The sequence below is a fragment of the Arachis ipaensis genome, chromosome B1 (genome assembly GCF_059453495.1).
Source record: "Arachis ipaensis isolate K30076 ecotype BB chromosome B1, ASM5945349v1, whole genome shotgun sequence".
Classification (NCBI taxonomy): domain Eukaryota; kingdom Viridiplantae; phylum Streptophyta; class Magnoliopsida; order Fabales; family Fabaceae; genus Arachis; species Arachis ipaensis.
The window spans coordinates 40,269,413-40,292,594 of record NC_142436.1 but is presented as its reverse complement, the minus strand read 5'-3'; the positions used below and the strand labels follow the sequence as shown (position 1 = coordinate 40,292,594).

At 39.3% G+C, this 23,182-nt stretch overlaps 1 protein-coding gene and 1 non-coding gene across 2 annotated transcripts; both read right to left on the bottom strand.

Moving 5' to 3' along the window:
* Window positions 1–4,023: 4,023 nt before the first annotated feature.
* On the bottom strand, window positions 4,024–4,131 carry LOC148576303 (small nucleolar RNA R71). Its single transcript, XR_015904153.1, has one exon. It is a non-coding gene; the product is annotated as a small nucleolar RNA R71 (small nucleolar RNA).
* A 14,060-nt stretch (window positions 4,132–18,191) lies between these two features.
* Window positions 18,192–19,115, bottom strand: LOC107605699 (uncharacterized). Its single transcript, XM_016307666.1, has one exon. It carries the CDS (start codon window positions 19,113–19,115, stop codon window positions 18,192–18,194), a length of 924 nt encoding a protein of 307 aa, XP_016163152.1.
* Window positions 19,116–23,182: the final 4,067 nt, after the last annotated feature.

Below are 23,182 nucleotides of genomic sequence, written 5' to 3'. Positions count from 1 at the left end.
TTGAGCAGAAATCAGATTCAGAGGTTGAAAAAGGACTGCTGATGCTGTTGGATTCTGACCTCCCTGCACTCAAAGTGGATTTTCTGGAGCTACAGAACTCGAAATGGCACGCTTCCAATTGCGTTGGAAAGTAGACATCTAGGGATTTCCAGCAATATATAATAGTCCATACTTTGGCCAAGAATTGACGACGTAAACTGGCGTTCAACGCCAGCTTTCTGCCCAAATCTGGCGTCCAGCGCCAGAAAAGGATCCAAAACCAGAGTTGAACGCCCAAACTGGCACAGAAACTGGCGTTCAACTCCACAAATGGCCTCTGCACGTGCTACACTTAAGCTCAGCCCAAACACACACCAAGTGGGCCCCGGAAGTGGATTTATGCATCAATTACTTACTCATGTAAACCCTAGCTAGTTTATTATAAATAGGACCTCTTACTATTGTATTAGACCATCTTTGAACGCATTGTTCTTAGACCATGGGGGCTGGCCATCTCGGCCATGCCTGGACCTTCACTTATGTATTTTCATACGGTAGAGTTTCTACACTCCATAGATTAAGGTGTGGAGCTCTGCTGTTCCTCAAAGATTAATGCAAAGTACTACTGTTTTCTATTCAATTCATCTTATTTCGCTTCTAAGATATCCATTCGCACCCAAGAACGTGATGAAGGTGATGATTATGTGTGACGCTCATCATCCTTCTCCCTTATGAACGCGTGCCTGACAAACACTTCTGTTCTACATGAATTAAGCTAGAATGAATATCTCTTAGATCTCTTAATCAGAATCTTCGTGGCGTAAGCTAGAATGATGGCGGCATTCAAGAGAATCCGGAAGGTCTAAACCTTGTCTGTGGTATTCTGAGTAGGATTCAATGATTGAATGACTGTGACGAGCTTCAAACTCGCGATTGTTGGGCGTTAGTGACAGACGCAAAAGGAGGGTGAATCCTATTCCAGCATGATCGGGAACCGACAGATGAATAGCCGTGCCGTGACAGGGTGCGTGAGCATATTATTCACTGAGAGGAGGGGATGTAGCCACTGACAACGGTGATGCCCTTGCATAAAGCCAGCCATGGAAAGGAGTAAGACTGACTGGATGAAGATAGCAGGAAAGCAGAGGTTCAGAGGAACAAAAGCATCTCCATTCGCTTATCTGAAATTCCTACCAATGAATTACATAAGTATCTCTATCCCTATTTTATTATATCATATTCGAAAACACCATTATCACTTTATATCTGCCTGACTGAGATTTACAAGGTGACCATAGCTTGCTTCATACCAACAATCTCCGTGGGATTCGACCCTTACTCACGTAAGGTATTACTTGGACGACCCAGTGCACTTGCTGGTTAGTTGTATCGAAGTTGTGACAATTATGAATTAAGATCAAAGCACCAAGCTTTGGAGCCATTACCAGGGATTGTTCGAGCCTGGACATCACAATTTCGTGCACCAAGTTTTTGGCGCCGTTGCCGGGGATTGTTTGAGTTTTCGGCAAGCTTTTGGTCCGGTAACATCAGTGCCAGATTCCCTTTTGATCCGGCAACAGCACCAAGTTTTTGGCGCCGTTGCCGGGGATTGTTTGAGTTTGGACAACTGACGGTTCATCTTGTTGCTCAGATTGGGTAACTTTCTTTTCGTTTTCTGTTCAAAAAATTTTTCAAAAATATTTTTCAAAAATTTCTCCTTTGTTTTTGAAAAAAAATAAAAAAATAAAAAAATAAAAATGTTTTCAAAAATTTTATTCAAGATTTTTAAGAATGAATTCTAGTGTTTCATGAAGCATGTTGAAGCCTGGCTGGCTGTAAAGCCATGTCTAAATTCTTTTGGACTGAGGCTTCAACTAATAACTTCAATGCATGTAATTCCATATATCACAGCTTGGCTGGCCATTGGCCATGTCTAGTGTTTTGGACTGGAGCTTTCATTGAAAGCTTGGCTGGCTAGTGAGCCATGTCTAATTCCTGGACTGAAGCTTTAGACTAACATGGCAAGATTCCTGGAATTCATATTAAAAATTTTGGAATCCTTATTTTTTCTTTTAAATTTTCGAAAAATATAAATAAAAATCCAAAAAAATTAGAAAATCATAAAAATCAAAAATAATTTTCTGTTTCTTGTTTGAGTCTTGAATCATATCATAAGTTTGGTGTCACTTGCATATGCATCTAGCATTTTTCGAAAATATCATGCATTCATAGTGTTCTTCATGATCTTCAAGTGTTCTTGGTAAGTCTTCTTGTTTGATCTTGATGATTTTTTGTTTTGTTTCTTTTCATGTTTATTATATGCATTCTTGAATTCTTAGTGTCTAAGCATTAAAGAATTCTAAGTTTGGTGTCTTGCATGTTTTCTTTGCATTAAAAATTTTTCAAAAATATGTTCTTGATGTTCATCATGACATTCAAAGTGTTCTTGGTGTTCATCTTGACATTCATAGCATTCTTGCATGCATCACATGTTTTGATCTAAAAATTTCATGCATTGCATCTTTTTAGTGTTTTTCTCTTGCATCATAAAAATTTCAAAAATAAAAAAAAAAATATCTTTCCCTTTTTTCTCTCATCAAATTCGAAAATTTGGATTGACTTTTTCAAAAATTTTCAAAATCAAGTTGTTGCCAATGAGTCAAATCAAATTTTCAATTTAAAAATCTTATCTTTTTCAAAATCTTTTTCAAAAATCAAATCTTTTTCAAAAATTTCTTAGTTATTTTCGAAAATTTCAAAAATATTTTTCAAAAATCTTTTTCTTATTTTTAATCAAATTTTCGAAAATAACATAAATAATTAATGTTTTGATTCAAAAATTTGAAGTTTGTTACTTGCCTGTTAAGAAAGATTCAAACTTTAAGTTCTAGAATCATATCTTGTGATTTCTTATGAATCAAGTCATTAATTGTGATTTTAAAAATCAAATCTTTTTCAAAACTAATTTCTATCATATCTTTTCAAAAATATCTTCTTATCTTATCTTTTTCAAAAATATCTTTTCAAAATATCTTTTCTAACCTCCTAACTTCTTATCTTTTCAAAATTTGTTTCAACTAACTAACTAACTTTTTGTATGTTTCTTATCTTTTTCAAAACCACCTAACTAACTCTCTCTCTCTCATTTTTCGAAAATATCTCTCCCCTTTTTCAAAATTTCTTTTTAATTTATTAATTATTTTAATTTTTTTTAAAAAAAAAACTTAATTTTCGAAAATTATTAAATATTTTTCAAAAACTATTTTCAAAAATCACTAACTCTTTTTCAAAATAATTTTCGAAAATTATCCCTCCCCCATCTCATTCTATTTATTCATTCATATCCTAACATCTCATTTCACCTCCTTCCATCCTCACAGTTGTGTTTCTTCCTTTACATCACATTCTTTGTCTCCCCCTCTTTTCTTCCACTCACAAAGGGATCCCTATACTGTGGTATAGAGGATCTCTATTATTATTATCATTTTTCTGGCCATTCTTCCTTGTCATATGAGCAGGAGAAAGGATAAGAACATTCTTGTGGAAGCAGATCCAGAACCTGAAAGGACTCTGAAGAGAAAATTAAGAGAAGCTAAAATACAACAATCCAGAGATAACCTTTCAGAAATTTTCGAACAGGCAGAGGAGATGGCAGCCGAAAATAATAATAATGCAAGGAGGATGCTTGGTGACTTTACTGCACCTAATTCCAATTTACATGGAAGAAGCATCTCCATTCCTGCCATTGGAGCAAACAACTTTGAGCTGAAACCTCAATTAGTTTCTTTGATGCAGCAGAACTGCAAGTTTCATGGACTTCCATCTGAAGATCCTTTTCAGTTCTTAACTGAATTCTTGCAGATATGTGATACTGTTAAGACTAATGGAATAGATCCTGAAGTCTACAGGCTCATGCTTTTCCCTTTTGCTGTAAGAGACAGAGCTAGATTATGGTTGGATTCTCAACCTAAAGACAGCCTGAACTCTTGGGATAAGCTGGTCACGGCTTTCTTAGCCAAGTACTTTCCTCCTCAAAAGCTGAGCAAGCTTAGAGCTGATGTTCAAACCTTCAGACAGAAAGAAGGTGAATCTCTCTATGAAGCTTGGGAAAGATACAAACAGTTGACCAAAAAGTGTCCTTCTGACATGCTTTCAGAATGGACCATCCTGGATATATTCTATGATGGTTTATCTGAGCTATCAAAGATGTCACTGGACACTTCTGCAGGTGGATCCATTCACCTAAAGAAAACGCCTGCAGAAGCTCAAGAACTCATTGACATGGTTGCTAATAACCAGTTCATGTACACTTCTGAAAGGAATCCTGTAATCAATGGGATGCCTATGAAGAAGGGAGTTCTTGAGGTTGATACTTTGAATGCCATATTGACTCAGAACAAAATATTGACTCAGCAAGTCAATATGATCTCTCAGAGTCTGCATGGAATGCAAGCTGCATCCAACAGTACTCAAGAGGCATCTTCTGAAGAGGAAGCCTATGATCCTGAGAACCCTACAATAGCAGAGGTAAATTACTTAGGTGAACCTTATGGAAACACCTATAACTCAACATGGAGAAATCATCCAAATTTCTCATGGAAGGATCAAAAGCCCCAACAAGGCTTTAATAATGGTGGAAAAAAACAGGTTTAGCAATAGCAAGCCTTTTCCATCATCAACTCAGCAACAGACAGAGAACTCTGAACAAAATGCTTCTAATTTAGCAAATCTAGTCTCTGATCTATCTAAGGCCACTGTAAGTTTCATGAATGAAACAAGGTCTTCCATTAGAAATCTGGAAGCACAAGTGGGCCAGCTGAGTAAAAGGATCACTGAAATCCCTCCTAGTACTCTCCCAAGCAATACAGAAGAGAACCCAAAAGGAGAGTGCAAGGCCATTGACATAAGCGCCATGGCCGAACCTGTAAGGGAAGGAGAGGACGTGAATCCCAAGGAGGAAGACCTCCCTCCTGGGACGTCCAGTGGTCAATAAGGAGCTTCCCTCTGAGGAACCAAAGGACTTTGAGGCTCATCTAGAGACCATAGAGATTCCATTAAACCTCCTTATGCCCTTCATGAGCTCTGATGAGTATTCCTCTTCTGAAGAGAATGAGGATGTTACTGAAGAGCAAACTGCCAAGTTTCTTGGTGCAATCATGAAGCTGAATGCCAAATTATTTGGCATTGATACTTGGGAAGTTGAACCTCCCTTGTTTATCAATGAACTAAGTGATCTGGATCAACTGACATTGCCTCAGAAGAGACAGGATCGTGGAAAGTTCATAATACCCTGTACCATAGGCACCATGATCTTTAAGGCTCTGTGTGACCTTGGTTCAGGAATAAACCTCATGCCCCTCTCTGTAATAGAGAAACTGGGAATCTATGGGGTGCAAGCTGCTAAAATCTCACTAGAGATGGCAGACAGCTCAAGAAGACAGGCTTATGGACAAGTAGAAAATGTATTAGTAAAGGTTGAGGGCCTTTACATACCTACTGATTTCATAGTCCTGGATACTGGAAAGGAAGAGGATGAATCCATCATCCTAGGAAGACCTTTCCTGGCCACAGCAAGAGCTGTGATTGATGTTGACAGAGGTGAAATAGTCCTTCAATGGAATGAGAACTCCCTTGTATTCAAAACTCAAGGATCTCCCTCTGCAACCATGGAGAGGAAGCAGAAAAAGCTTCTCTCTAAGCAGAGTCAAGCAGAGCCCCCACAGTCAAACTCTAAGTTTGGTGTTGGGAGGCCACAACCAAACTCTGAGTTTGGTGTTGAACTCCCATATCCAAACTCTAAGTTTGGTGTTGGAGAGTCTCAACAAAGCTCTGCACATCTGTGAGGCTCCATGAGAGCCCACTGTCAAGCTATTGACATTAAAGAAGCGCTTGTTGGGAGGCAACCCAATGTTTATCTAATTCTTATTTTTATTGTTTTTCATGTTTTCTTAGGTTCATGATCATGTGGAGTCACAAAATAAACAAAAAAATCAAAAACGGAATCAAAAACAGCAGAAGAAAAATCACACCCTGGAGGAGCATCTGTCTAGCGTTCAAACGCCAGAACAGAGCATAGTTCTGGCGCTGAACGCCCAGAATGGGAGCATCCTGGCGCTGAACGCCCAGAACAAGCATGGTTCTGGCGTTCAACGCCAGAAATGGCAGCAAATGGGCGTTGAACGCCCAAAATGGGCACCAACCTGGCGCTGAACGCCCAGAGTTGTGTGCAAGGGCATTTTGCATGCCTAAATTGGTGCAGGGATGTAAATGCCTTGACACCTCAAGATCTGTGGACCTCACAGGATCACCTCAGGATCTGTGGACCCCACAGGATCCCCACCTACCTCATCATCTCTCTTCCCATTCATGATCATCCCTTCTGTTTTCCATTTACCACTCACATCCATACAACCACTACCTTCAAAATTCAACATCTCTCTCCCACCCAATCCCACCCATATGGCCGAATACACACATCCATCCATCTCCTCCATATCTTCTTCTTCTTCTTCTATTCTTTCTTCTTTTGCTCGAGGGCGAGCAACATTCTAAGTTTGGTGTGGTAAAAGCATAGCTTTTTTGTTTTTTTCCATAACCATTGATGGCACCTAAGGCCAGAGAAACCTCTAGAAAGAGGAAAGGGAAGACAAAAGCTTCCATCAAGGGTCTATAGCTCAGTGGTAGAACATTTGACTGCAAATCAAGAGATCCCTGAGACACCTCAGGGGATACATTTTCTTCCACACAATTATTGGAAGCAACTAAGGGTGGAACATCAAGAGCACTCCATCATCCTTCATGAAATCAAAGAAGATCTAAAAGCAATGAAGGAGGAGCAGCAAAGACAAGGAAGAGACATAGAAGAGCTCAAGGACATCACTAAGGTGGACTCATTCCTTGTTCTTACTTTCTCTGTTTTTCGTTTTCTATGTTATGTGCTTATCTATGTTTGTGTCTTCATTACATGATCATTAGTAGTTAGTAACTATGTCTAAAAGTTATGAATGTCCTATGAATCCATCACCTCTCTTAAATAAAAACTGTTTTAATTCAAAAGAACAAGAAGTACATGAGTTTCGAATTTATCCTTGAACTTAGTTTAATTATATTGATGTGGTGACAATGCTTCTTGTTTTCTGAATGAATGCTTGAACAGTGCATATGTCTTTTGAAGTTGTTGTTTAAGAATGTTAAATATGTTGGCTCTTGAAAGAATAATGAATAGGAGACATGTTATTTGATAATCTGAAAAATCATAAAAATGATTCTTGAAGCAAGAAAAAGCAGCAAAGAACAAAGCTTGCAGAAAAAAAAATATAGGCGAAAAAAAAAATTTAGAAGAAAAAGAAAAAGCAAGCAGAAAAAAAGCCAATAACCCTTAAAACCAAAAGGCAAGGGCAATTAAAAAGGATCCCAAGGCTTTGAGCATCAGTGGATAGGAGGGCCTAAAGGAATAAAATCCTGGTCTAAGCGGCTAAACCAAGCTGTCCCTAACCATGTGCTTGTGGCGTGTAGGTGTCAAGTGAAAACTTGAGACTGAGCGGTTAAAGTCAAGGTCCAAAGCAAAAAAAGAGTGTGCTTAAGAACCCTGGACACCTCTAATTGGGGACTTTAGCAAAGCTGAGTCACAATCTGAAAAGGTTCACCCAATTATGTGTCTGTGGCATTTATGTATCCGGTGGTAATACTGGAAAACAAAGTGCTTAGGGCCACGGCCAAGACTCATAAAGAAGCTGTGTTCAAGAATCATCATACTGAACTAGGAGAGTCAATAACACTATTCGAAATCTGAAGTTCCTATAGATGCCAATCATTCTGAACCTCAATGGATAAAGTGAGATGCCAAAACTATTCAAGAGGCAAAAAGCTATAAGTCCCGCTCATATGATTGAAGCTCTGTTTCATTGATAGTTTGGAATTTATAGTATATTCTCTTCTTTTTATCCTATTTTTATTTTCAGTTGCTTGGGGACAAGCAACAATTTAAGTTTGGTGTTGTGATGAGCGGATAATTTATACGCTTTTTGACATTGTTTTTAGTATGTTTTTAGTAGGATCAAGTTACTTTTAGGGATGTTTTCATTAGTTTTTATGTTAAATTCACATTTCTGGACTTTACTATGAGTTTGTGTATTTTTCTGTGATTTCAGGTATTTTCTGGCTGAAATTGAGGGACTTGAGCAGAAATCAGATTCAGAGGTTGAAAAAGGACTGCTGATGCTGTTGGATTCTGACCTCCCTGCACTCAAAGTGGATTTTCTGGAGCTACAGAACTCGAAATGGCGCGCTTCCAATTGCGTTGGAAAGTAGACATCCAGGGATTTCTAGCAATATATAATAGTCCATACTTTGGCCAAGAATTGATGACGTAAACTGGCGTTCAACGCCAGCTTTCTGCCCAAATCTGGCGTCCAGCGCCAGAAAAGGATCCAAAACCAGAGTTGAACGCCCAAACTGGCACAGAAACTGGCGTTCAACTCCACAAATGGCCTCTGCACGTGCTACACTTAAGCTCAGCCCAAACACACACCAAGTGGGCCCCGGAAGTGGATTTATGCATCAATTACTTACTCATGTAAACCCTAGCTAGTTTATTATAAATAGGACCTCTTACTATTGTATTAGACCATCTTTGAACGCATTGTTCTTAGACCATGGGGGCTGGCCATCTCGGTCATGCCTGGACCTTCACTTATGTATTTTCATACGGTAGAGTTTCTACACTCCATAGATTAAGGTGTGGAGCTCTGCTGTTCCTCAAAGATTAATGCAAAGTACTACTGTTTTCTATTCAATTCATCTTATTTCGCTTCTAAGATATCCATTCGCACCCAAGAACGTGATGAAGGTGATGATTATGTGTGACGCTCATCATCCTTCTCCCTTATGAACGCGTGCCTGACAAACACTTATGTTCTACATGAATTAAGCTAGAATGAATATCTCTTAGATCTCTTAATCAGAATCTTCGTGGCGTAAGCTAGAATGATGGCGGCATTCAAGAGAATCCGGAAGGTCTAAACCTTGTCTGTGGTATTCTGAGTAGGATTCAATGATTGAATGACTGTGACGAGCTTCAAACTCGCGATTGTTGGGCGTTAGTGACAGACGCAAAAGGAGGGTGAATCCTATTCCAGCATGATCGGGAACCGACAGATGAATAGCCGTGCCGTGACAGGGTGCGTGAGCATATTATTCACTGAGAGGAGGGGATGTAGCCACTGACAACGGTGATGCCCTTGCATAAAGCCAGCCATGGAAAGGAGTAAGACTGACTGGATGAAGAAAGCAGGAAAGCAGAGGTTCAGAGGAACAAAAGCATCTCCATTCGCTTATCTGAAATTCCTACCAATGAATTACATAAGTATCTCTATCCCTATTTTATTATATCATATTCGAAAACACCATTATCACTTTATATCTGCCTGACTGAGATTTACAAGGTGACCATAGCTTGCTTCATACCAACAATCTCCGTGGGATTCGACCCTTACTCACGTAAGGTATTACTTGGACGACCCAGTGCACTTGCTGGTTAGTTGTATCGAAGTTGTGACAATTATGAATTAAGATCAAAGCACCAAGCTTTGGAGCCATTACCAGGGATTGTTCGAGCCTGGACATCACAATTTCATGCACCAGACACCAAGGTCTCAAGAAAACAAAATAAATAAACTATGTGCCTGAGATGTGTATGTATGGGGGAGAGACTTGAGCAAGTAAGTCCTCAGGGGTGCTTTAACACCTAGCACCTTGAACCAACTGGTTCAGGAGTGTTGGCTGAAAGCTTATTTTAAAGAGTTGCCCCCTTACACAGCACTTAGCTTAAAAAAACAAAAATAAGCCCTCAAATAACAAAAAAAGGATCAATGAATAAAAGTCTCATGGGATGCAATAACAAGTGAGTATTCTAGGATATGATAAAGGTCTGAAAGCCAGGAATGAGCCTAAGTTGCTATGCATGAAACCACCATAAAACCAGGACATGACTTCCACAAGAATGACTCATTTCTCTTGGCATTTCTTTCATCATTCTCTTGTTCCAGTACTTGCTTGGGACAAGCAAGCTTTAAGTTTGGTGTTGTGATGCCAGGGCATTTTGGCCAGTTTCACTGACCTTTTCTTTACTGTTTTTAGGATAGTTTCATGCATTTCCTTAGGAAATAAGCTAGTTTTGGGTAGATATTCACTTACATCTTGATTCAAGCATACATTGTGCATTTTACATGATTTCATGAGGATTTTGCATGAATTTAAGGACAAATTGGATGTTGCATTTCCCATGACTTGGACTAGAACTTTGATGCACTTTATTGCTTAATTTCAGGACAAAGGAAGCAAAGAAGAACCACATTAGTGGCTACGTTAGTTGCACTAACGTTAACACTAACGTGGAATGGGAGTAACTTGCAAAGTTAATGAGAAAAGTGATTGCCAATAACGCTCTCAAAGCCATCATTGCCCACGTTAAGAAATAGAGCCAACGTTAGTGACACTTAACATTATCACTAACGTTGAACCAAGATCATGAGTGGCCACGTTAGCGTCCACGTTAACCTAGTTAACGTGGCCTCTAACGTTAATAAGGAAGGGGGGAGCCAATGTTAGTGACACTCAACATTGTCACTAACGTTGGCCAAAGCACATTAAGCCACGTTAACTCCCACGTTAACCTAGTTAACGTGGAAGCTAACGTGAAGGAACAAAGTGGTCGACAACGTTAGTGACACCCAACATTGTCACTAATGTTGGAAGAACACAAGCCCCCCATGATCCATGTTGACTCCCACGTTAACCTAGTTAACGTGGAAGCTAACATGAAGAAAGAAGGTGATTGCCAACGTTAGTGACACCCAACATTGTCACTAACGTTGGAAGAAGCCACACATGCCACCATGAGCCACGTTAACTCCCACGTTAACTTAGTTAACGTGGAAGCTAACGTGGATAAGGGAAGGATGAGCCAACGTTAGTGACACTCAACTTTGTCACTAACGTTGGAGATGGCTAGCAAGGCCACGTTAGAAGCCACGTTAACCTAGTTAACGTGGACTCTAACGTGGAAAATAGGGGCAATTTGGAACGTTAGTTACAATGGTAAGTGTCACTAACGTTCTCGAAGGATGGCAAGCCTACGTTAAAAGAGCCATGTTAACTAAGTTAACGTGGGCTCTAACGTAGGGAAGGGGGAGGCTTCTCAACGTTATTGGGAAAGTTGAGTCCCAATAACGTGTGCGAAGGACATAGTGGAAACGTTAGTGGCAACGTTTGTGCCACTAACGTTGAGGTTAACGTGGCCTTTAACTTTGGTGAGGAACGTTAGTAAAAAAGGTGATTGTCACTAACGTTCTTGAACCCATATTTTCACTGAACGTTAACACCACTAACTTCCTGAGCCAAAGCCCCTGCCCACTTCATACTTTCTCTCTGCAAGTAAAAGCTAAGCCCAATGAAGAAGAGAACTGCTTCCAACTCAAGATCCAAAGACCCAAGACTTGAAGAATCAACTAGAAGAACAGAAGAGTAGTATATATAGGAGTATCTTTGAAATATTTTGGGAGTTGGAAATTATAGGGAGACTCTTAGTATAGAACTACTCCCTGTATTTACTTTCTCTGAACTCTAAGTTTTCATCATGTATTCTCCATCTTTATTTTCATTTTCCAGAGCTATGAACAACTAAACCCTTGTCATTGGGTTAGGGAGCTCTGTTGTAATTTGATGGATCAATACTAGTTTTCATTATTCTTCTTCTATCTTTTCTCTTGATTTTACTTGAAAGCTTTTGATCTTCATTCAATTGAGTAGTTATCTTGAAAAAGAAGCTATTCATACTTGGATCTCTTCTTAACCTTGAAAGAAGAATGAAGAGATCAAGCTAGAAATGCTTTCTCATGCTGGACCAAATTGGGTTTGGATGGATATGTGACTATAATCCTCTCAATACTTGGTTTGGGAAATGCATGTGGTATAATCAGTGACCATACTTCATCTCTTCTCATGAGCAATTGACCAAGGAATTAGCTATTGATCAAGATTTGAAAGATTGAATTACAAGAAATTGTAATTAAATCACTTAAGATTGCCAAGGAGATCAATGAGTGCATTGATTGAGGAAGAGATGAAAATGAAATTGATCCGGAGAATGCAACATCTCCTAAGCCCAATGAACTCCCTATTTCTGATCTTACCCATTCTCTTTAATTACTGTTATTTACTTTAAATGAGCAATTCCCCCATTCCCATTTACAATTCTGCAATTTACCTTCCGTCATTTACTTTCAGATCTATAATTCTAGCATTTACTTTCCTGTCAATTACCTTTCCGCCATTTTATTTTCTGCAATTCTCAACTCAAATTCTAGATTCGCTCAACTAGAACAGTCCTCTAATTAAAGTTGCTTGATCAATCAATCCTTGTGGGATTCAACCTCACTCTATTGTGAGTTTTTACTTGATGACAAAATTCGGTACACTTGCCGAAGGAAATTTGTTGTGAGACAAGTTTTCCGTGCATCAGCATTGAACGCCCATTAGGGGGTGAATTTGCTGCCTTCTGCTCCCTTTCTGGCGTTGAACGCCAGTCTTGGGCGTTCAACACTAGAGGCTGGTCCTTTTTGGGCGTGAAACGCCAAATATGGATGTTTAACGCCAATTTTAGCAATGATTCTGGATGAGAAGTATAGACTATCATATATTTCTGAAAAGCTCTGAAAATTAGTTTTTCAACGTTGTTGAGACCGCATCAATTAGATCTCTATAGAGCAAGATATGCCTGTTAGAATGCACAGAGGTCAGGATTTGACAACATCTGCTATCCTTTCTTCATCTCTGAACAATACTTTACCAAATTCGCCCAAAAATCCCCTAAAATCTTTAAAAAAAAACACAAAAACTCAAAGTAGCATCCAAAAGGTAAATTTTGCACTAAAACATACTAAAACTTGATAAAATATAACTAAAAACAACTAGAAAATGACATGGAAAATGGTATAAAATGCTCACGCATCCCAACACCAAACTTAAACTATTGCTTGTGCTCAAGCAACCAAAAACAAGATAGGACTAAATAGAAGAGAAAAATACATCAGGTTTTAGAGTTGTTAATGAAGCTCAGTTCTAATTACTGAATGGGGATATTAGCTCTTTATTTTTGAACAGCTTTGGCATCTCACTTTTCTTTGAAGCTCAGAAATATTGGCACCCTTTTGAACTAGAATCCGGATGATATTATTGATTCTCTTTTTTTAGTTTTTCTTGATTCTTAACCACAGCTTTTTCTTTTGGTGCTTTGCACCTTTGAGCCTAGCCGTGACTCTAAGCATTTTGTTTTCAAGTATTACCACCGGATACATAAATGCCACAAGCACTTAACTGGGGGAACCCTTTGGATTCGAATTTAGCTTTGCTTAAATTCCCAGACAGTGGTGCTTAAAGTTCTTAAGCATACTCTTTTAGCATTGGATCACGACTTTAAATGCTCAGTCTCAAGTTTTTTTCTTGACACCTTCACACCACAAGCATATAGTTAGGGATAGCAACCCATTTGAGCTTTTTAGGCCCATTTTGACCCTCCTAACCATTTATGCTCAAAGCCTTGGACCCTTGTTCTTTTCTCTCTCTTTTTTTTTTTTTGCTGTTTCTTTGGCTTCAAGAATCAACATTTTCGATTTTTCAGAGAATCAATAATACTTCTCTAAATTCACTGTTCTTCAAGAGCCAACATGCTTAACTTCAATATCAATTATGCACAGTTAATTCATACATTCAGAAAATAAAGATAAAGCCACCACTTTGAGAAAAGTAGAACGACTTGTAATAGAACTCAAGACCTTTTGTATTGTATTACTTCTTAATCAAAATTTTATTTAAGTCCAATAGGGGATACGTGAAATATCTTAAAATTTAACTAACAAAAATTGAAATTAACTACTAAACTAGAAAGTAGAAAGTCCTAATGGTAATCATGTGACTTAGAATTGGAAAACAGGAAATAAAGTACTAAAATAAGGATAGGATAGGGGAGATGAAACTCAACCACCTTAATCATGGTAGCTGTTGCTCTCTCCGGAGGATATTTTCTGGCGCTTCAACTCTTCTAATTCTCGTCCCTGCCTGTCTTGCTCTTCAGTCAGCTTGTGAAGAATACGAGACTAGTTTTTTTGCTCCTCTTTCAGTTGGTTCATAGTGGATATCAATTGTTCAATGGATGCTGCCAGTTGGGTCCAATATTCACGTGGAGGGATGCTCTGTTCTTGAGGCCGCTCAGGCAGCTTCCTCTTTGGAGGGGAAACTGACTTCTGAGTTGGTGCTTGCGCCGGTTCCCTAGTGTGCTCCATGCTCTTCTTGGTGATTGGGTCGTCCACTGCAATGAATACATCCCTATCAATCAGGACTTTGGCTTCGTCACACAAGCAAGAGATGAAGTGGGGAAAAGCCAGCCTGGATTGGGTTGAGGTCTTTGCTACTATCCTATACATCTCGCAGAGGATCAACCGATGAACTTCCACTTCATTACCAAGTATAATATAGTGGATCATTACAGCTCTTTTTACAGTGACCTCAGAGCGGTTGCTAGTGGGTAGGATAGAGCGTCTAATGAAATCTAGCCATTCTCTAGCAACTGGCTTGAGATCCATCCTTCTCAGTTGGAGTGGTTGACCCTTATTGTCGTTTTTCCATTGTACTCCAGGTAAGCATATGTCTTTTAGGACTTGCTCTAGCCTTGGGTCAGCGTGTACTCTCCTGTTGAAGGAGTTAGGGTCATCCTTCAGTGGGGGTAATTTGAAAATTTCCTAACTTTGTCCATTTTGAACTGCAGGGTCTTCCCCCAGACCATGGTACGTCATAAGTTAAACCCAGGTCCCTCTTTCTTTTATTTATCCATCATCTATAGATTTGCATAAAATTCTCAGACTTTTAGAACACCGACCTTAGTTGCGGGGTTAGCCAGAATTTCCCAACCCCACATTCGAATTTGCTATTGGATTTCTCGATATTCATCAGTTTCCAGTTCGAACTTGACTTCCGGAATTACTGACCTCTTGCTCACTACATTATAGTAGTGTTCCTCATGAAGCTTGGAATAAAACCAGTAAGGCTTATAAGCGACTGTTAAGGGGGTTCTTTCTTTCTTGTTTCTTGAAATAGATCCTCCACCCTTTGGTGCCATGGAAGGTGAAAAAGTGAAGAAGCGGAGCATCCTTAACATCAAACTTAAGAAGTTTGCTCATCCCCAAGCAAAGAGAGAAGAAAAAAAAGGGAGGAGAGACATAGGGTGCGGGAGATAGAAGGTTGGGGGAGGTGTGAGAGAGAGGAGGGGCGAATGTGTATTTATAGGGTCGGGGGCAGGGAGAAAAGGTTAAAAAAGATATGGTTTGAAAAAGATATGGTTTAAAAAGATTTTATTTGAAAATATATGGTTGAGAAAAGATATGGAGTGAAGAATTTGAATTTAAAAGAGGGTTTTAGTTTGAAAAAGATATGAAATGAAAAGATAAGGGTTGAGAAGATAATATTGGAAAAGATTTGGTTTGAAAAGTCAACTCTATCTCTTTCTTTCAAAATTTCGAATTCTGGCCCTCCCCCTTCTGGGCATCCAACGCCCAGATCTGGCATTGAACGCCAGTTGGGGACCAAATTTTTTTTTGTAGAACTGGTGGGGCGTTCAACACAAAAAATGGGCGTTGAACACCTTATGGGGACCAAAGAATTGGTCTGGGTGCTCCTGAATGGGCATTGAACACCTTGCTCTCCTTCCCCTTCTAGCGCTGGGCGCCAGTTCTGGCATTCAACGCCAGTAAGGGGTACCTTCAGGGTGGTCTATTTTCACTCCTAAGCGTTTCTACTTCTGTTCTAGGTGCTACACATGATCAAAAATGTTAAAAAGAAAGGGAAAACTATGGAAATAAATGGAAAATAAAATAATATTCTATCAAACTTAAATAAACAAAAGAAAGAAAATAAAAGTACAATACGTATGGTTGGGTTGCCTCCCAACAAGCGCTTCTTTATTGTCAGTAGCTGGACATTACTGTTGTCATGTCAGCAGGAGGGTGGAATCGTCTTTTTCAATTGGATCCCCTAGATAGTGTTTGACTCGTTGGCCATTGACAGTGAATCTTTTATCAGAATATCTGCTCCGGAGTTATATATGACCATAGGGTGACACTCTAGTGACCACAAAAGGTCCTATCTATCGCGACTTGAGCTTCTTAGGGAAGAGCTTGAGCCTGGAATTAAAAAGTAAAACCCTCTTGGCTAGGCTGGAAGACTCTGGAAGATATCTTCTGATCATGCCATTTCTTGGATCTTTCCTTGTAGATTTTAGTATTCTCAAACGCAGCATGTTGGAATTTGTCCAGTTCGTTTAATTGGAGTAACCTCTTTTCTCCTACAGCCTTGGCGTTAAAGTTGAGGAACCTTGTTGCCCAGTAAGCTCTGTGCTCCAATTCTACGGGTAGGTGACATGCTTTACCATAGACCAGCTGATAGGGAGACATCCCGATGAGAGTTTTGAATGCAGTCTAGTATGACCAGAGAGCATCATCAAGCTTCCTTGCCCAATCCCTCCTAGAGGTGCTCACTGTTTTCTCTAGCATTCTCTTGAAATTTGTCCATTTGTCTGCGAATGGAGTCAAGTTGTCTATTACAGAAGTGGTTGCCTCCATCACTGATCAGTATCCGTAGGATACCAAATCTACTAAAGATGTATTTTGGAGGAATTTCAGCACCACTCGGGTGTCATTAGTGGGTGACGCGATTGCCTCAAGCCATTTAGACACATAGTCCACCGCCACCAAGATGTATGTGTTTGAATATGAGGGTAGAAAGGGTCCCATGAAATCTATTCCCTATACATCGAACAGCTCGATTTCTAGAATTCCTTGTTGTGGCATTTTGTGATTATGTGGGAAGTTTCCAGCTCGTTGGCATCTGTCACAATTGCGGACAAACTCTCGGGAGTCCTTGAAGAGGATTGGCCAGTAGAACCCACTCTGAAGGACCTTGGTGGCTGTTCGTTCTCCTCCAAAATGTCCTCCATACTCCGAATCGTGACAATGGCAGAAAACCTGTTGGGTTTTCTCCTCAGAGACGCAACATCGAATTATACCATTCGAGCATCTCTTAAAGAGATAAGGTTTGTCCCACAAGTAGTACTTAGCATCATGCTGTAGTTTTCGAACTTGTTGTTTGCTATATTCCTTGGGGATGAATCTCATAGCTTTATAGTTTGCAATGTTTGCAAACCATGGTGCCCTTTAGATTGCAAAAAGTTGCTCATCTGGAAAGGTCTCAGATACAGTAGTAGTGGGAGGTGGCGTTCCTTCTGCAGGCTCAATCCTGGATAAATGATTAGCCACTTGGTTTTTGACCCCTTTCTGTCCCTGATCTCAATGTCGAATTCTTGAAGGAGCAGTACCCATCTGATTAACCTTGGTTTAGAATCCTGCATGGTTAGAAAATGGAGAGCATACACCTTTGAAAGGTTGTGGGTGCATTATAGAGGCCAAACGGCATCCTCCTGTAGGCGAATACCCCATATGGGCATGTGAATACTGTCTTTTCTTGGTCTTGAGGATCTATTGCAATCTGATTGTAGCCTGAATAGCCATCCAGGAAGCAGTAGAATGCATGGCCAGCCAACCTCTCTAGTATCTGATCTATGAAGGATATGGGAAAGTGATCCTTTCTTGTGGCGTTGTTGAGTCTCCTATAATCGATGCACATACGCCATCCTATGACTATTCTTGTAGGGATCAGCTCATTTCTTTCATTGTGGATCACTGTCATCTCCCCCCTTTCTTGGGCACCACCTGCATAGGGCTGACCCAGGGACTATCTGAAATAGGATATATGATTCCAGCCTCCCAAAGTTTTGTAACCTTCTTTTGGACCACTTCTTTCATAGCTGGATTCAGTCGCCTTTATGGTTGCACAACCAGTTTACCAACATCTTTAAGTCTGATCTTGTGCATACATCGAGTTGGACTGATCCCCTTCAAGTCACTTATGGTCCATCTGAGAGCGGTCTTGTGGGTCTTGAGTACTTGAATCAGTGCTTTTTCTTCCTGTTGCTCTAGGACAGAGCTTATGATCACTGGATAGGTGTCACTATCTCCTAAAAACACATATTTTAATGATGGTGACAATGGCTTAAGCTCGAGTTTAGGAGGTCCATCTTGCACTTTAGGGGTGTTTAGCATCTCCTCCTACTCTTCTGGTGCATCTAGTTCAGGCATGGCATCTTCAAGAATGTTATCCAGTTCATTATCAAGTTGTTCAACCTCACGTACTTCTTCAATCAGGAGTTCTATGACATCAATCTTCATGCATTCCTCTTGGGGGTCAGGGTGTTGCATGGCCTTGACTGCGTTTAGCACGAACTCATCCTTATCGACTCTCAGTGTTACTTTCGCCTTCTGAACGTCAATGATGGTTCTCCCTGTAGCTAGAAAAGGTCTTCCTAGAATGATAGAGGCATTCTTGTCCTCTTCCATATCCAGGATCACAAAGTCTGTAGGAAATGAAAAGGGTCTAACCCTCACAATCATGTCCTCAACCACTCCTGATGGGAACTTGATGGAGCCGTCAGCAAGCTGAAGGCAAATACGGGTATGCTTGACTTCTTGGATCCGGAGCTTCTTCATTAATGATAATGACATTAGGTTGATGCTTGCTGTAAAATCACATAGGATTGTCTTCATGCAAGTGCCTCCAATGGTGCATGGTATCACAAAACTCCCAGGGTCTTGTAGTTTCTCCGGTAGGTTCCTCTGGATGACTGCACTGCATTTCTTGGTGAGGAGAACTATCTCTGCCTCCTTCCAATCCCTTTTGTGGCTTAGTATATCCTTCATAAACTTGGGATAGGAAGGTATTTGTTCAAGGACTTCTGCAAATGGGATCTTGATCTCAAGTGTCTTGAGGATGTCTAAAAACCTGGCAAATAGCTTATCCTTTTCTACTTTATGGAGTTTCTGAGGATATGGTAGCTTGGCCTTGTACTCATGGGTCTTGAGTGGTGCAGAGTGATTATCCAAAGTAACTGAGGAAGGGTTGTCAGCTTGCCTAGGTGGGATGTTTCTTGAACTTGCGTTTATATCACCTTCCCTCTCTGGGCGTTGAACACCCATGTTGATTCTTTCTGGGCATTGAATGCCCCTGTTGCTCCCTTTTGGGCGTTCAACACCAGGATTAGTAGTCTGGGGTGCTGTGCATTCTTCTTCTGGCATGATATTGCATTGAGATGGAGTAGTTAATGTTCTGCCACTCCGTAGCTCAATTGCATGGCATTCCTCAGTTGCTTGCTTGGATATTCCTTGATTTGTCTGGCACATTTCTATTTTCAAACTATGGAGGGAAGCTTGGATCTCCTGGGCTATGCCATGTTGGCTCCTTGTGAATTCCTCCATGCACTCTAACTGTCTTGTCAAAAGGTCTAACCGCTCAGCCATTGCTTTATTCTGAGCTGGGATTACGTCTGTGGTAGATTCCTCCTTAGGCTCCCTTCTGGCTTTGGGTCTTTCTGCTGTGTATAAGTGTTGATTGTTAACCACTATTTCAATGAGCTCCTGAGCTTCTTCAAGTGTTTTTATCATGTGTAAGGAGCCTCCTGCAGAATGATCTAGGGACATTTGGGCTATATCAAGGAGTCCATCATAGAAGATATCCAACTTGATTCAGGGGGTGAACATCTCTACGGAGTATTTCCTGAGCATTGACTTGTATCTCCCCCAAGCATCATAGAGAGACTCACCCTCCTTTTGTTTGAAGGCTTGAATATCCTTCTGTAGTTTAGTCAACTTTCTTGGAGGGAAATAGCTATTCAGGAACTTGTTGGCTACCTTACTCCAGGTGTTCAAGCTCTCTTTAAGTTGATCATCCAATCAGTCCTTGGCTTGATCCCTCACAGCAAATGGGAAGAGCAGCAGCTTATAAATGTCAGCATCTACTCTGTTGGTCCTTACAGTGTCACAGATTTGCAAGAAGTCAGAGATGAATTTGGTGGGGTCTTCTTGGGGGTGTCCATGAAACTGACAGTTTTTCTGCACTAATGTGATCAATTTTGGGTTGAGCTCAAAATTGTCCACTTCTATGGGAAGCACACTAATGCTCCTTCCATAAAAGTTGGGAGTGGGAGCTGTATATGAACCCAGGGTTCTCCTGCCTTGTGCACCTCCATCTAGATCCATAGTGATTCCAGTGTTCCTGAACAAGCAAGAAACAAGGAAAAGTAGGAGTCTCTATGTCACAGTCTAGAGAGCTACCCAATGAGATATCCACAGAGGAATAAAACAAAATAGAGTTTTTTTTTTAATTTCAAAAAGAAAAAGAAACACTAAGGAAACACCAAACTTAAAAATTTTGAAATCAAATACACTAATTTCGAAAAAATTGAGAGAGAAACACTAAAAGACCCCAAACTTAGAAATTTTGAAATCAAACAAGGGAAAACACCCGAAAAAATTCGAACACAAAGAAAGAAAGAAAAGGTAAAACAAGATAGAAATCAAAAGTTCAAGAAAGCAAACAAGAACAATTTTCGAAAATCAAGAAGAAAAATAATTAAAGCGAAACAAATCAAAATACCTAATCTAAGTAACAAGACAACTGGTAGTTGTCAATCATGAACAATCCCCGGCAACAGCGCCAAAAATTTGGTGCGCAAAATTAGAACTCGCACAACTTCACCAGCAAGTGCACCGGGTCATCCAAGTAATACTTCAGGTGAGTGAGGGTCGATCCCACGAGGATTGTTGGATTGAACAAGCAATGGTTATTCTGTAGGTCTTAGTCAGGCAAATAGAGAAAAGGTTGTTGATGTTGAATTTGCATAAAATAATAATAAAGAAAGCTGTAAAGAATTGGAGTAGAAACAATAATGAGAGAATAGTTAAGGTCTCGGAGATATTCACTTTTCTAGATTAATATTTCTTATCAACTGTTTTAACAATGAATGATTCATTCTATGGCAAACTGTAAGTGATTAAAGCCTATTTTCCTAGCAAATTAATCTCCTCCAATCCTACTCAAAATGCCACAGACAAGGTCAGATCTTTCGGATCAGAGGGTGAAGTTCAAAAAACTAGTTTAGCGCCACAAAAACCTCAATTACCCAAAACTAACAGGATTATATGTCATATATCCCAATTAGCCCAGATAATTGCGATTTAGGAAGAGTGTTTTCAAGCTATAACTCAAGTGACCTTGTTCCGAGTATCACAGGAACTCATGTAGAAAAAGGGATATACCGAGTCTTATTTGGATGAAGAACGAAAATACACCTTAGAACTGAATCAAATATATATTAAAATAGAATAGTAATGATATTAATCCATAGAGATAAGCAGATTTTCTAACCTTAACCAGGAGGTTTAGTTGCTCATGATTTACAAAAGTAAAACTAAGATCTAAAAAATAATATTCGGTCCTCTCTAAATCTTAGTGATCTCCTCTTTAAATAGGAGATGCTAACCCTAAAAGATCTTAATTTAAATTTGAAAAGTACAAAGCTAAGACTAAATAAGCTAAGGAGTGCTAAAATCCACTTTGGGGTCCACTTTGGTGTTTGCTTCAGTCAAGGCTTAGCGTCCAACTTGGGAAGTGGGTGTTGAACGCCCATTAGGGGGTGAATTTTTTGCCTTCTACTCCCTATCTGGCGTTGAATGCCAGTCTTAGGCGTTAAACGCCAGATGTGGATGTTTAACGCAAGTTTTAGCAATGATTCTGGAAGAACAATGTAAACTATTATATATTTCTGGAAAGCGCTGGAAGTTAGCTTTCAAACGCCGTTGAGACTGCATCAATTGGACCTCTGTAGCTCAAGATATGCTTGTTGGAATACACGGAGGTTAGGATTTGACAACATTTGCTATGCTTTCTTCATCTCTGAACAATACTTTGCCAAATTTGCCCAAAAATTCCCTAAAATCATAGAAAAAATACAAAAACTCAAAGTAGCATCCAAAAAGTAAATCTTGCACTAAAACATACTAAAACTTGATAAAATATAACTAAAAACAACTAGAAAATGACATGAAAAAGGGTATAAAATGCTCACGCATCAAGTTTTCTACCAGCAACAAACCAATTAGTAACTAAAATCTACACTACCCATGAACAAGGAAGTGTAATGTGATGTCTTCTATCAAAACAAATTTAAGATTATAAGAGGCATTCAAGTACTAATTGCAGCAAAAATAAAGAAGTTAAACTGTCAGACTCGGCATAAAGCTTTGGTATAACAGCAACACAAGCACATAATCCATGATAGCTCATATCAAAATTCAAATAAAGCATCTACTTGTATAAGATTATAGTTATGGCAAATAAACCAAGCATTGAAAACATAAAACAGTATTTGAGAATTTGGGAAACATAGCATTTTCTTGTTCAGGGTGGCCACCTTGAAGAATCAATGGAAATAACTAATTATTATTACAATTTATTTGTTTATTAACATAAATCATGACATGGAGTTGTGGGGACAAACCTTATAGAAGTTGAATATCAAGTCTAGTTCATTGACCTGCGAATGGTGATGCAAGCAATACTGAATTAGAAGGATATGAGAAAACGCTATATCTTTCGAAAAAGAATGGGATAGTAGTAAATTAGATAGTAGTATTCAAAAGTTAAACTATGATGAGAACTCATGTTGCCAAAATATCGATCAAGAATCTCCACATAATGATGAAATATTTCAAGAACTTCCAATTCATTGTCATCTTCATCAAACGCATGCAAAAATACAGACCAGAACAATAATCTACAAAGGAGGAAGCAAGTAATTACTCTCTTTTGTGTTAAAATGATAGAAAAATAAAATAAGGAACAAAGAAAAAACCGTACCGTAGCTGAGGATATTGAGTTGAATTTAAAAACTGAAATTGATGAATCCAAACTAGTATTAACTGAATTAAATTTCTGTTCTAGACAACTATAGCATTCATCAAGCTCATATTAACAATGTTCAGCAATGTTCAGGAATCCAGAATAACAATCTAAACATTTCTCAGCTATTCAGAATTAAAACCTAATCTAATCCTATTTTAACAACCTAAAAATCCATTAATCAGAAAATAAATATAACTAAAATAATTACTAAAATCAAACTAACTAAACAAAATTAATTGAACTCAATAGAAATTAAAAGAATTTTGAAACCAAAACCTAGAAGCAGAGACAATCAACACAGGGC

Coding starts and splice junctions, on each gene's coding strand:
- LOC107605699 (XM_016307666.1), bottom strand. CDS start 19,115: ATGGGTGTTCAACGCCCAGAGAGGGAAGGTGATATAAACGCAAGTTCA.